We start from the raw sequence: 15,042 nt of genomic DNA on the forward strand, positions 1-15,042 counted from the left end.
TTATACCGAAATAGAGAAACCATTCAAAAGACCTGCTCTGCCAATTTTTATTGAGTGATAAGGATGCCAATGTCACCTTTATTATGGCTGAATTTCTGTCTTCAGTTTTTAAACTTAAACTGACTGATGTAACCTGACTATCTCTGTTCATTTTGCTAATCTGCTTTATGCCAATAAAGGTATTGTGTATTATTAATAACTAACAATACATTAAAATCACAGTATAAAGCAATTCTAAAATCATTTTTAAAATTCTGCCCATGGGTGTAAAACCAGAACTCAGGGTAGGGGTGTAATACAGGAGAGAGGTTGATACTTTGGTATTTTACTGGCCTCACCTGTAGGCTTGATGGAAGACTTCTGTTTTGTAGGCCCTGTGAACTTTGACAGGGCTCTATTTTCTGGGGGCCCAAAAAAGCCCTGGCTCTGCTTTAGAGCAGCTGAATTTCTCTGGGGCTGGGGACTAGCCTGTTTGCATTGGCTGAGCACAAGGCTCTTTGGGGGGTCATATTCAGAGGTGGACTTGTAATCCTCTTAGCTATCCTAATCCTCTTATTTAACATTTCAATATCTTTAGTCAGGTTTTATAGTTATTATGTATTGCTGCTTCTGCTGCTTTTTGATTTGAGGTTTTAGAGTGCCATGTGAGTATGCTTTTTACGACATCTTCCTGATTAGAACTGCAATGTTAATGGAAGCTTGTGAGCCATCTCAGGAACATAGCATCGAGTAGGGGTATATACATATTTGAAATATTTTGTTGCCTTTTGTTATTTGCAACAGGGTGGTATGTACAGCACCACTGCGTCATCCTTAGCCCCTGGAAATTCTACTCAGCTAGCCCTCTAAAGTCTGAAATTTCAGCAAACACCATCTAAAGAGTTTCTGTCATATCTTTGGTGCCAACTTCAAATAACATATATTGTACTTTTATATGCTATTAAAGGCTTGTTGTTGTAACATAGAAGGCTCCTCATGGCTAACTTGTGTACCTGCCATGGAATAGCTTGTCTGAGTTTCAGAACTTCACCAGCTTGGTGTAGTGGTTAGGAGGAGTGCAGACTTCTGATCTGGCAAATCGGGTTCGATTCTGCACTCTCCCACATGCAGCCAGCTGGGTGACTTTGGGCTTGCCACAGCACTGATAAAGCTGTTCTGACCGAGCAGTAATATCAGCACTCTCTCAGCCTCACCCACCTCACAGGGTGTTCTGTTGTGGGGAGAGGAAAGGGAAGGCAACTGGAAGCCCCTTTGAGACTCCTTCGGGTAGAGAAAAGCGGCATATAAGAACCAACTCTTCTTCTTCTTGTTTTGAAAACAGCAAGCTGCAAGTGGTCCTAGGGACCTTCTGGACTCCCTAGTACTAAGGGCTTAAAGGGCTTGTGTGAATATCTGCTGCAGAGATTGCCTGCAGCACTGGCATCTTGGTTCTTGACTGAATGTTATTTGCCATGTGGAAACATGATTTATTTGGGAATTGGGAATGTAATGTTTACTTGGCAAGTGTTTTCTGTCTGGAACAATGACTTTGTTCTGTTGTTGAAATATAAGTTATTTCAGCTTTAACAGATTCTTACTGTTTCTGCCTTCCTTACTTTAGTGCCATTACTGGCAATGAATTGGTATACGTGACAGCCTTTCAGTGCCTGTTTGTGTACTTAAACTTTGTACACCATCTTGAAACACCTATGGCCATGAGAAAATATAGAAATTATTTTAAATAAGACTATGAACAATTTATGAGCCTATTCTGGCACAGAGTGGTAAGGCAGCAGACATGCAGTCTGAAAGCTCTGCACATGAAGCTGGGAGTGCAATCTGAAAGCTCTGCCCATGAAGCTGGGAGTTCGATCCCAGCAGCCGGCTCAAGGTTGACTCAGCCTTCCATCCTTCCGAGGTCAGTAAAATGAGTACCCAGCTTGCTGGGGGGTAAAAGGTAATTATTGGGGAAGGCACTGGCAAGCCACCCCGTATTGAGTCTGCCATGAAAACGCTAGAGGGTGTCACCCCAAGGGTCAGACATGACCCGGTGCTTGCACAGGGGATACCTTTACCTTTTTATGAACAATTTAGTTTTAAAAAGGGGCTGAGCCCATGCCTAATACTAGTATATTCTGGCTCACATAGAACTGACATATTCACAGCCTGGGAGCAATCCCCCAACTTGCACAACCATACCAGGAAAGACAGCCATGATCCAGCTTTGGTAATACAGGTATCTATTTTATTAAAAAAGTTACAAACAGGTGGATTGAAGGGTCATCTTACAAAATAAGAATGACTGAAATGGGAAAAAAGTGATGTTTATTTTTAAGCTTACAAAGTTATCAGGTCATTGTTCTAGTTTCATGTTTGCTATTCCAGCTTTCACTTCTCACCCCTAAAGATACAGTACATCTGATAAGTTCAGTTTCATTTTAGGTACTTTGAGGCATCATGTAAATATTGGCCTGTTAGCTGCACCCTTGCAGAAGATACAACGGCACCCCCACCAAGGTATTTTGTTTCTTGATCAATGCCAGGCAGTTGCATTTGTGCACTCTGGGCGGGAACAATTCTGGAAATAACATGGTGTAGAACCTACCCCCCCCCTTGTTTTGCAGGAAAGAGAACAGGGGCACCCTGGGGGAGCGCACAGCACAAAACAGAGCTTTTCCACTTAGTAAGGGGTTAGCTTATGTGAAATACTTCAGGAGACACCTGGAAATGGTCTGTGTTGCAAGAGCCCCACCTCAGCTATTTGAACAATGTACAGATGTTAAGAATCAGGACAAAAGGGATAAGCCACCAGAACTTTTCTCCTCAAGCTTCAGTAAAACCAAGGAGCTACAAAACAGGGGGAGGGGGAGGGTTACACAACTTTCCTTTTGAGGCACAGTGTGCAGGAGACAGAGCTGGGCGTCCTGTGAATGAATACACACCATGCAACAACAGCTTATTCTGCTAAGAGAAACTTCAACTGCTTCATCTTTTATTCCAGGATACACCAAAGATAATTGAGAGGAAACAGTAACTAGGGGTCAATGGCCATCCAGCATTTCTGTCCTACCTATTTAGAAAATTATTTATTCCCTTGGCACATCGATTAACATATTATCATGCAATATCTTATGAGAACAGCTTGAAGTCCTCCGTTAAAGTGCAAATGTAACCCCATAGCAAATTTAGGAATCTGGAAATACAAGATGGAAGAAAAACCTTGCGTTTTATACTTGCTTGGGTACAAATGGAATTCAGGAGCTAACATGCTGGTGCCTTAGATTAGTTTACATAACAATCTATCTGACTTCCAATAATAGGTATTTCATCACTAGTGCTCATTGCCAATAACACTCCAACTATTACAAGACAAAAAATCAGGATGGATGTTCAAATGGCTTGAGCTGGGCTCTTAAACCTGCAATTTTGGTGTAGTCGCTGAACTACAGCTATTCAACTCAGAGACTGGGGGAGGGGCAGGAAGTGAGAGAACAGAAGAAAGTGAATTCATCTTAAAATGACTGCTAAGAAAAATTCCCAACTTATGACAAAGTTGTGTTAGTCAGTTAAAAAAAAAAAACAAAACACACACACACACTGTTTCTATGCTCTTCATTTTGTGTAATACCTGTGTTTCTGTTTAAGGACTTCAAGTATCCAGACAAATCACATGACGTTGGATAGACCATGCAGGAGGCAATGGCTGGCAAGCATTTCCCTATACAGTGACTGCTCACACTATTGCCTGGTTATATTAAAAATGCTTGCTTGCTAGAAACTGGAAAAGCAGCAGTGCCACAGAGCACCCCCCCCCAAAAAAAAGAACCCCCCAAAAAAACAAATGTCACCCCCCACTAACAAATATTGCTTCAAAATATTATTAGAAGAGACAATATTTAAGAACTAGAAAATGTAAAGTCATTTTTATTTGCATTTGATTTACATGTGCAGAAGTCTGCCAGATGTCATCTTAATCCTAGTGGGCAAAGCAGTTAGTTTTTGCTTAAGGAACACAAAACCCTGTGGGGGACATATTTATCCCTTTTCCAAGAAGGCATACTTAAAAGCAGAACAAAAGCCAAACGTTGGATAGTGAACAGAGAGGAAACATACTGGAGATTTTCAATACTTCTTGCATCAGTTGAAAGACAAAAATGTGAATGCCACGTGATAACAAAGGGGAGAGGGGTAACCACACTTGCTGGAGGCTTCCACTCCTTACCAAATAACTACCTTTTTATCAGGCCTTCGCTACAATTAGCCACCACATCCTCACAAAGCAAGATCAATCTTCAGCATCATTCCATGACACATAAGCAGAACAGATCCAAGTATCAACCAATAACAATTTGGAGGAGGAAGGTGTGTTTTCTGTTTTGTTTTTTTGCAAAAATCAAGCACGGATGTGAGGTAATATACAGAAGTAACCGTTTGTTTAAGGCTCACTTTTTTTATTTCTCCATTAAAACTTTCTCTTAAAAAGGCATTGAGTAGGTAATACTGAGTTAAGTTTAATAAATACAAGTTTTGGAAATCAATGAAAGAAATCAAAATATTAGGGAAAAAAAATGAACTCTTGCATATTAGCCATTAATAGGAACTTAGAAAGCTATCTTTCTTTTTTTAAAAAAAAGGAGGACCGAGAGATAAAGAACAGATTTCAAACATATGGTAAACATGCTAAGCAATTCTCTTGCAGGCCTACTGCTCTCCACAGCTGCCGCTGCTGACAAACGTTTTGCACGCCGATGCCTGGAAATGTGCTCTAAAGAGAGAGAGAGAGAGAGAGAGAGAAAGAAAGAGGGTTTTGCAAGGCTCAGTTCTGCAGCCTGGGCTGAAAGAGTTCTCCAAAGCAGCATCTGTGCAAATTTCCTCTGAGTTTTATCTGCAGTTAAGAAAAAACATAAATTAGAGGCAAGCCCATGCTTTCATGTGATTAAAGCATGTGCCTGTGTGTACTGCAGTGGAGTGGTATAGAAATATTTTAAATGCCTACATAAGTTTGTGCAGGGATCCCCCCCCCCCAAAAAAATAGTGACAATAAGTTCAATGGCACAGGCTTACCAATTCCATACAACACTGGGCCACTAGCACCCCCCAATCTTGCCACTTGTTTCATCTCTGTGACTCCATTTAGCACACAAAACTCTTTTAAAAGCTTCTCTTATGGTTATTAAAAAAGCACAGTGACTTTTCAAAGCCACAACTGCAATAAGGTTTACATAATGAATGCAGGCTTTTAAGAAAACCCCTTCTCAATAGAAGGAAAGGAAAACAAACATGCTTCTGGGCAAAACAAGTCCTCTACTTCAGGGGTAATCAACCTGTGGTCCTCCAGATGTCCATGGACTACAATTCCCATGAGTCCCTGCCAGCGTTTCCTGGCAGGTACTCATGGGAATTGTAGTCCATGAACATCTGGAGGACCACAGGTTGACTACCCCTGCTCTACTTCCTACCCAAGAGATTCTGAAGAGACTACCATGGCTTTCTGTATTCAGCCACCTAGAATTTAACTCTGAACAATATCCTTCATCTTGTGACATTTGAGAGGTAGTGTCAAAACTGTGACTCTCTGCTGAAAATACACCTTTGAGAAGAAAGCCCCATTCTTAAGAGTGGACGGATCCCATGTCATTCAGCAGCTTATTTCACTTGAAGCAACAGGTATGGGCTTCAACATGAACTTACATTGAAGCAGGCCAACACTGCAAACATTTTGAAACATTCACGTGATGGCTGATACAGCACAATCCTTTTGTAACCTCCCATTTATTTCAAGCCAACAGGCTGCTTCACCTTACAGAAAAGTATATTTGGGATCAATGGCCTCTCAAGCACTTCTATTATTAATGTGATTTGCATGTCTGGGACTATGTTTAGATTCAGCCTGCATGAGGGCTTCTGTCATTACAGCTGATCCACACTGCACAGTAGTTCAATCCACATTCCATGCTAGACAACTGACTTTCACTTCATGAGGTATGAGGAAAACAACTTCATTAACCGAGCTTACCAGGTACAGGTAAGCGTTAACAGACACAGCTTCACCTCTCTCCCCTCTGATCAGATTGCACAACTTTTTGCAACCACTAAAATAAACACAGTGGCAAGACCAACATGCATCTTCCAACTTAAACCAAAACCTGGTGCTTTGATTACCAAAAGCTGCTACTGGTTTTCCATTAGGCAATAGGAGTTTGAGCCCCTGGGAAAGTGTCTACTGTTCCCAGAATAACTTCTCAATGTCTTACTAAGCCAGCTAGTGGGACTACAAGATGCAATTCCAGGCCTGCAGTATGCACTGCAGCATCGACATTACACATTTTAGGTTGGTAGACCTATTAACTGAGAACTCTTGGGTAAAAAATGCAAGAGGACCGTGCTGCTACTATTGCTTTCTGCCGTGGTTTAAATTTATGGACCACTATCCAGGTTCAGGAAAACAAAAATGTACATTTTAGGTAACCACTAGACACTCAGCAGGTAGCCATTCAATCAGCAACTATGGGAAAGGCCATAGATCAACAGCAAAATATTTGTATGCAGAATCTCAAGTAGCAGGGCTACAGAAGACCTCGAAGTTAGACAAATGAACAGCTCAACTCAGCCTAAAGCAGACGTGCCAGATCTGCCACCATACTACCCTGTGATCCAAATTCAATATAGTAACTGAGCTGGTAAGCATTTTCTGTAGACCTCTGATTTCTCCAGGCCTGCCCAGAAAGAGACAGTGTAGTAAAGTGGTCAGAGTGCTAGACTTAGGACTAAATACTGGCTCAAAATTTTAAATAGATAGCTTTAGGCCATGACCTTGCCATTTGTTATATGGACTAATTCTCCAACAACCGCCCCCCTCCCCCAAATCTCAATTTAAGGATTGCAGCACAAAGAGCAATGCACAACTTGTTCAGCACAATAATCCCCCCATCTTCCACATTGTTTTCACCTTTATTAGCTGCAAATATTCCACCAACCTGCTCTGTATGGCCATGATTGAGGTTTTGCTCTCTGTCTCTCTCACTGGACAATGCAAGTCGTACAACACTGATCTTGCTTTTCAGGCAGGGATGCATAGTTCATTTGCCTGACGATCTCCGCAAACAGTTCGTCCACCATGGTCTTGCTCTTGGCAGATGTTTCCATGAAAGGGCAGCCCCACTCTTGAGCCAGTGCTCGGCCTTCTGCAGACAAGACCTCCCTCTCCGATTCCAGGTCCACTTTATTCCCCACTAGGATGAGAGGAACCTTTTCATATCTCTTCACACGGACTATTTGGTCCCTCATTGGCTTAATGTCCTGACAAACAAATTCAACTGGTTAATGCCCTGGTTAAGGTTCAGCAGTTTGTGACACCAAATTTGCACCACATGCTATGATAGTTAATCAACAGGTTTAAAAAATTAACTCATATTACTCAAAGACAGTGTCATGGTGAGTGCTGCAAAGGCCAACTGAAAGTTCAGGGAGGAAAAGAAACAACAAACCTAATATCTTTAGGTGTGCTAAGTCCTTGTTTAGTGCCTAAAACAATTTAAACAGTTCACGTGGGCCATTCTATTCTTGAAAGCTCACAATCTGAGGAATTCCGAAACACAGTACTAAAATGGGGTAAGGAAGGAAAGTAAAGATACGGAGGACAGACACTCAATAGTTCTCTTGGTTTTAATACCTGCCTGGACAAGAAGGGAGACGTGGACAGTCTCAAACACTTGACAAGGCAAAATCAGTGAGTGAGGGCAACATCAAGCTGGGTGGAGATTAAGATCACCTCCACTAGAACCTTCCAGAAGACACTGGACAAAATCCTTCTAATCACACTGCTGCATTGTTACCATAAGATTCCTATAAGAGCAACAGCATCTTGCAACTGGAACACACAGAAGCAATCAGGTACTGAATTCAATTCCATCGGAAGTCTTATGAACACTTCCTTTCAATTAACAATTTTTTTTTCATTTGTTTTTTAAAAAGCTTCCAAATGACTGTAAGTGCAAGAAGGCACTGCTGGTCCACTTTAAGGTGAGAAAACAATTAAGTGCATCAAGACTGAAGACCCAAATTGTTTTTTCTGCTAAAACACACACAATACCTAAGCAGAAAAGAAATTCTGGCCAATGTGATAAGAAAGGAATGCCAAGGAAAAGGGGCTGGAATCCAGATACTATTTATCAGGCTTTTCATCACTTTCCTATACTCTGTGCCTGCTTCTTTGTGTGGGTGTAACAGGCTCTGCCAAGAAGCTAAAGTCTGCCCAACTCAGCAAAGCAGCTGGTGCCAGGAAGTAACATCACAGTCTTCAGGCAGCAGCTTCTCAGACTCTCCTATCTGCTGCTTGTTGCTTACAAACTCATGCTCTATTATAGCTCTGCATGCTTGAGCTTCACACAGGAAACAAGTTGCTAAAACAGACACTCCTCTGCTGTGCAAACCAACCTGGAAACCCAAGAAGCCAGAACTAACACTTGAGATGGCTGGCAAAGAACAGCCAGACATATGAGCATAGTGCAGAATTGTTTAAAACTAACACCGAGTAAACTGTTCAGAGATTAAACAATGGAAAGCCTAAGGGGCTTTCTGAGAATAATGCCTGTGGGTTGAACATGTCTAAAGACTGAAAAAATCATTTCCTTGCAAAAATTCAGAAACAAAAAATCACACGTCCTGACACCACTCTCTAATTGAGGGCAACAACAATGTTCAGTACTTAAGAATCATAATTCCTTCCATATGAAACCACTTCTCAAATATAAAAGGTGAACAGATGCTTAAATCAGGTTACTGACAAAACAGTAATAATAATCCACACTCACGGGTGTAGCAGTGGAAATCACTGAACAGGTTCTCAGAGCAAGCACTTTTAATAACCATGTGGTTTTTTCTTTTTTTAATTTTCCAAACTTATTTTTGGTAGCAAAGACCCATCCCAACAAGATTTCCCTTTTAAAACATATAGCTGTATATGTTACCTGGAAAGATTGTTGGTTTACCAGGCTGTAAACTAGGATGAAACCTTGGCCATTTTTAATGTACAGATCTCGCATGGAAGCAAACTGTTCAGTCCCTGCTGTATCCAAGATTTCAAGTACTGATGGGGAACAGTCCACTTCGATCTCCTTACGGTAGAAGTCTTCAATCGTGGGGTCATATTTCTCAATGAACGTCCCAGTGACAAACTGCACAGTCAAGGCTGACTTACCCACCCCCCCACTCCCTAAAACCACGACTTTGTACTCCCTCATGGGCGCTGTCTTTCCCTCTGCACAGCATAAAACAGGAATGCTGCAAACTGGGGAGCAGCTGGTGGGTTTGGGGGCAACAGAGGCAAAGGATAAATAAAGACCTCCGTTGCACGTGAGGCGTTTCCGTCTGTGGATCTGGTGCAGGCAACAAGTTTTGTTTTTGTTTTTTCAAAGAAAAAGTGAAGCGTCTAAGGCGGATTTCTTGCCAATCCTAAGTGCATAAATGGTTGGGACAGAAGGGGAACAACTCGGGCTCTGTAGGAGACGCTGAAGAATGAATGGAGAAGGGGAAGAAACAGAAAGGGAAGCTCGGAGAAGAGGATGAAGGAGAAGCGGGGACCTCGAGTGCCTGTGCGGGGGGAGCCAAGTGGAGGGAGGCGCCAAAACACGCGTCTTCGGGTCGGGCGAGGAGAGCCACCCAAAAGCTCCGGGGACGCCCAAGTTCGTGCCCGGGAAGAGGCTGCAGAGCCTTCGGTGGGAGCCGAGGGAGGGGGAGGAGGCTGGGCGAGGGCGTGCGGCGGCCCCGCTCCTGGCGGCGTCTCACTCCGGCAGCTCCGTCCCGCCTGGAAGGAGAGAAGAGAGCGCGGGTGAGGGAGGGGCACCGCGGCGTCCCCAGTCAGTCAGGCCGGCCGTCCGTCCTTCCTCCCCGGCAGCTCAGCCTCTTCCTCCTCGCACTTACCTGCCCCAGGCCCCGGCTGCCGCCTCACTCCATGGCCAGCCGCAGCGCTCTACAGAGGGGTGGGGAACCGCCCGCTTACCCGGAAGACTGAGGCCGAAACACCATTTCCGGGAAGAAGGGCGGGGTGGGGACGGTCCGGACTGTGACACACGGAGGCCGGCGCGGAGCATGCGCACGGCCGCCTCGGAGGATCTATTTCCGGTTGTGGCGGCGCCCTGCTTCTTCCACGCGCGGCATCTCTGCAGTTAGGGAAAGCGAAAGGGGGGGGGTGAGTTCAGGTCGGACCGGAAGTCTGGTGGGGCGTGGCTCTAATCCCGCCCCTTAAAGAACGGTCTGACCGGAACGCGAGTATTGGGACACCATGAAGAGGATGGACGGTACTTCCGATAGGGGAAGTGATCCCGGCGCTCTTCCCCTTGATCGTCTCTATGATGGAGAGGCCTATGATGATGAGCGGGGCCATCTCTATGGCGGTGTACTAATAGGGGGCAATGGCCACTGGACCCCAGCGACGAGTTGTCCACCCCGGACCTGGTGCCAGTGGGGGTGGAGAGCATCTATGGCAGTCGCCTATTCATCTTGGTAAGCCATATCGGGATTGGGGTGGCCGGCCCTCCTGAAATCTCCCCTGCAGCCGTCTGTAGCTGTGTTGTGAAGAGACTTGTGTCACCACACTTTGAATCACCATCCATGGTGGCTAGCCGATCCAGCCCTGTCATCCTGCTATTGCTTTATGTAATTTTATTATTGGGGTTTCAATGGGAGTTTTATTGTATGTGGGAGGGGGGTTATTCTGTAACTTGTCAGAAGCCAGTGTGTCAAGAATGGTGGGTAACAAATCGAATAATAAATAAAATACAGATTTAAATGGGGCACTTTTTGGCGAAGCCCCCGCCCGATCGAGGCTCTTCCGTTTAAAGGTGTGTGGTTGGCCACCAGAGACTGTCCCCAACCCCTCCCCACCTCCATGTGTCCTGCTGTCAGGCCAGGGAAATGATCTGGCCTCGTGGCCACAATTTCTGCTTACTGTTCACAGATCATTAATGCTCGGCATGGTCAGCAGCAAAAGGAAACGTGGCCACCAAAGGATCTGCTGGCTCGACACGATCAAAGCCGACACAGGGATGACAATGAACCAACTGAAAGAAGCGGTCATTGACAGAGATGCATGGCAGAAACTTTCCTATAGAATTGCCGAGGGTCGTAAATGACTGAATGGATGACATCATCATCTTCTTCATTCACATATCCTCCTGAGGAGCCAGCCCTGCCTGATTCTCAGAAGATGTTACAATGTAGGGAGGACTTGGAGGATGGGGCAGGGGAAGTGGTGTTGGTTTTCCTGGTCTTCCTCTTATACAGTGCAGGAGATGCACAATGGAGAATTCACTGTTCTGGGGAAGTCTTTGATTTGAATGGAGAGCTATAGACAATCCTAATTGTGCTCCACATTGCTTCCTGTGAACTGCTTCTAACATATGGCTGCTTTTCACTCTCCAGTTTTCATCCCTCCAATGCCTCAAGTGGAGCAGCCTGCAGCTCTGGCCAGGAGGAACGAGGGGGAGACACACAATGAGGGTCCAGGGTATGTTGGCTTCACAATGCAGTCCGCAATGCGGTGGTGGGGGTGGGCATTTCCATATGATCTCACAATGGATCACGATGGGAATGACTTCTACCACCATGTTTGCACAGCCAGGGAAAAGATAATCTCAGAAGCAGGATGCCTCTTGCTGGTTGGGCATGTGCTCACCCAGCTCTCTCCACTTTCCCTACCCCTTTGTTTCCTTTTCCAGGTGGAACTTCAGGAGAAGAGGCAGAGGAGAAAACACCTAAAGAGGAAGAATGCCCATTTGGAGGAGTGACTTGAGAGGGAGAGCAGGAGGCAGAAGTGTGTATCTGTCCTCAGTTCCCAGGGACAGAGCCTAATGGAGCAGGGGAGCAAGGACATGCACCCCACCAGGGATAAGGTGGATGATTTGATGATGCAGGATAGGGAACTCTTCCAGCAGGGGTTGCTGGAATCTAGAGAGGAGGCCAGGCTCGACAGAGAGGCCATCAGGCCTGCATGGACGCGAATCTCGAGGTCTTCTTGGGGGCAGTTCAGTGCTGGACAGCATGGGAGGGAGAACCCCAACCCTGGTGTGCAGAAAACCCAATGTGGCCACTGGATGTGAGCCCCCCCCCCCCACACACACACAGCTGTCCCGCCCCAAGCCACTCCTGGAACAACCCTGGGAACAAGGAGAAGATGTGTGGTCCTCAGGGTGCCTAAGAGAAAATGCATGCCTGGTTAAACCCAGGGACAAGTATTCCCCATAACCCCTCTCCCAATCTGGGGAGATAATTCCAAAAGCCTCACCCAACCTCTTCTCCACCATGATGGGCAGGCTGCTGCAGCCTCCCTCGGAGCATGGAAACCAGCTCCTGGAAGGTCCCTCAAGTTGTCCTGAAGTGCAAGATCCACTGGTCATTGCTCCAGACAACTAGAACAAAGTTCTCCCACCAGGACCTTCTGAGAGCCAGTGTGGTGTAGTGGCTTAAGAGTAGTGGACCCTACACTGGAAAGCCAAGTTTGATTCCCCACTCTTCCACATGCAGCCAGTGTAGTGACTTTGGGCTAGTCACAATTCTCTTTGAGCTTGAGTTTTCCTGCAGAGTAGTTCTCTCCATGCTCTCTGAGCCCTACTTACCTCACAGGGCATCTGTTGTGGAGACAGGAAGGGAAAAGTGTTTGCAACCTGGTTATGCTCCTTTAGGTAGTGAAAATTGGGGTGTAGAAAAAAGCCAGATCTTCTCTCTTACCTGGGCTTGCAGTTGTAGCAAGTTAACCTTTTTTGATGTTCACAATAAGGTTAACTGTACCTACATGAATAGCACGTAAGATATACTTCATTTACAGTTTCTCTTGTTACCATTGGCGTCAGATAATCTTTGTAATTTGTTTGAACATTTTCCCTTTAACTGGGAAACATGGAGAATCAGGGATACTCTATAAAGCTTTGTACTTCCAAGAAGAAACAGCCACCAGACTTGAAGGATGACCCCCTTAAGAATAGAAGATGTGTCCTGAGGATGGTCCATGGGAATATGACAAGTGTTCTGAAAGCCTCCAGAGTGCAGCTGTTAATGCTCCAGTACCAAAACAGCCGTCTGTTCTGTTATTCCACTCTGCCACTCTGTGGCTTTCAGTCTAGTCCCAAAGCAGTTAATGTAGTCCCAGGAACTATCACTGCTCAGACTGTCAGTCCAGTCCCAGAATACTTGCAGTTCTCCCAGGGACTGTCATCCATTCTGGAGGCTATCTTCTAGTTGCAGAACTATGTGTCTGGTCTCAGGGCTGTTATCCCTGTCCCAGAGCATGGATTCCACTCCCTGGGTTGCCATGTCAGTCCTAGATAGAGTTGCCAGTTCTAGATAGGGAAATATGTGCAGATTTTGGGAGTGAAGCCTGAAGAGAGTGGGGCTTGGGAAGGGGAAGGACATCCATCCATGGGATATAAAGCCCTAGAGTCTGCATTCCAAAGCAGCCATTTTCTCCATTATTTGTCTGGAAATAAGTTGTAACAGCAGGAGATCTCCAGCCACTACCTGGCGGTTGGCAACCTTGGTTACAAATGATTACATTGTTTATAGTCCCCCATTCTCACAGGGACTCAAGACAGGTTATACCTATTCAGCATAGCTGACAAAATGGGACATTCAGTAACGGATGCATCAGGACTTTAGTGGGCTGGAACCACCGGAAAGAACTGGTTTGAAGTGCAGCATCAAACATTAAGTGGTACGGGAATTACATAAATAGGTTTCTACTAAGCTATACGCTGCAGTATAAACCACAGTCCCTACTCATTTATCTTGTCTCTTGTCATTCCAGACCCAGAGAAGTGGGTCTCAGGGGACATCATTCTGCTTTGGGGGCTGTCATTCTTGCCATAGAGCAGGGGTCCCCAACCTGAAGGCCGCAGGCTGCAAGTGGCCCCCGACCTCTTTCCGTGTGGCCCTCCAACCTGCTTGTCTGCTGCTATCACCCTCAGTAGGTTAATAATTTTGTTACGTTTTGGTTGAAGATGTGTCCCTCTTTAGGCATTGGGCACGCTAATGCGGCCCCCATGTGCCAAAAGGATGGGGGGCCCTGCCCTAGAGCAGTGGTAGTCAACCTGTGGTCCTCCAGATGTTCATGGACTACAATTCCCATGAGCCCCTGCCAGCATTTGCTTCCCAAGGTTCATGGGAATCATAGTCCATGGACATCTGGAGGACCACAGGTTGACTACCCCTGCCTTAGAGCATGGATTCCACCTTGGGGGATGTCATTGCTGTCTAGGGTGCCATTTTGGGATTGGGAAATATCTGGACATTTAGTGGTGGAGTCTGAGAAAGTAGGGTTTGGGGACAAGGGACTTCCATGGGGTATAATGCCAGAGAACGTGCCTTCCAAAGCAGCCACTTTATCCAGGTGAATGGATCTGTATTACTTGGAGATCAGAGGTAACCCTAGGAGATTGTCATCCACCACCATCACCTGTAATCCCTGGAGGTTTTCAGCAACCCCATCCCAATCTCAGATCAATATATCCGGTCCCAGAGACCTCAATCCATTCTAGAGACCCAGAAAAATACATTTTTAGCTGCCTTTCTCGCACACAGGCACACCAACAAAAGAAGAGGTACTAGAAAGGTTTTAAACGGCATGTCTGAATTTAATCTTTAAGATGATACAAGATGTTTTTTGGCTTTTTGTTTTCTGGAAGTCATTCTGGTGTCTTCATACCTTTCTGCTCAAGAGTCATTCAGCCATCACCACTAGATGTCAGCACAGAGTTAAACAGCATCCGAAGCCTAGAGATGGTAAAGGTTCCCGATTAAAAAAAAAATTAATTGAAGGTAGAGTGAAAGCTCAATCTTGTTGCAAGGGACAATAAAGAACTTCTTCGTTTATTGTAAAAAAAAAGATTTCCTTCCTTTAAAGAACCTTTAACATTTGTTTGCAAGAAAACAGCTCCCAGTAGAACAAGACCTATTGCAACAGGATTTATAGCAGTGCTAAATAAGTGACACAGGATACAATGATCTACCTGTATGGTGACTCTTATGGACTGGCAACTGCTTGGTTTCTGGAAGGACTACTGTTTCTTTAAG

At 45.1% G+C, this 15,042-nt stretch overlaps 1 protein-coding gene and 1 long non-coding RNA gene across 3 annotated transcripts; one reads left to right on the top strand and one right to left on the bottom strand.

Annotated features, from left to right (window-relative positions):
* Positions 1-2,202: 2,202 nt before the first annotated feature.
* On the bottom strand, positions 2,203-10,129 carry RAP2C (RAP2C, member of RAS oncogene family). 2 transcript variants are annotated; one of them, XM_077309426.1, is made up of 4 exons: positions 9,980-10,129; positions 8,949-9,784; positions 6,957-7,278; positions 2,203-4,864 (listed from the first exon to the last, which is right to left on the bottom strand). In XM_077309426.1, the coding sequence occupies exons 2-3, from the start codon at positions 9,219-9,221 to the stop codon at positions 7,000-7,002; spliced, it is 552 nt and encodes a 183-aa protein (XP_077165541.1). In that variant the 5' UTR covers positions 9,222-9,784; positions 9,980-10,129; the 3' UTR covers positions 2,203-4,864; positions 6,957-6,999. The 2 variants fall into 2 exon arrangements, with proteins under 2 accessions (XP_077165541.1, XP_077165540.1); XM_077309425.1 differs by having other exon boundaries at positions 9,901-10,063.
* A 67-nt stretch (positions 10,130-10,196) lies between these two features.
* Positions 10,197-14,597, top strand: LOC143823258 (uncharacterized). The gene is made up of 3 exons (XR_013226429.1): positions 10,197-10,482; positions 10,937-11,485; positions 11,697-14,597. It is a non-coding gene; the product is annotated as an uncharacterized LOC143823258 (long non-coding RNA).
* Positions 14,598-15,042: the final 445 nt, after the last annotated feature.

This window comes from Paroedura picta, chromosome 13, assembly GCF_049243985.1.
Source record: "Paroedura picta isolate Pp20150507F chromosome 13, Ppicta_v3.0, whole genome shotgun sequence".
NCBI lineage: Eukaryota > Metazoa > Chordata > Lepidosauria > Squamata > Gekkonidae > Paroedura > Paroedura picta.

Excerpts from the sequence above, each read along its gene's own strand:
- RAP2C (XM_077309426.1), bottom strand. The coding sequence starts at position 9,221 with ATGAGGGAGTACAAAGTCGTGGTTTTAGGGAGTGGGGGGGTGGGTAAG. Across the intron at positions 7,279-8,948 it reads TAAACCAACAATCTTTCCAG|GACATTAAGCCAATGAGGGA; the intron begins GTAACATATACA and ends TTTGTTTGTCAG.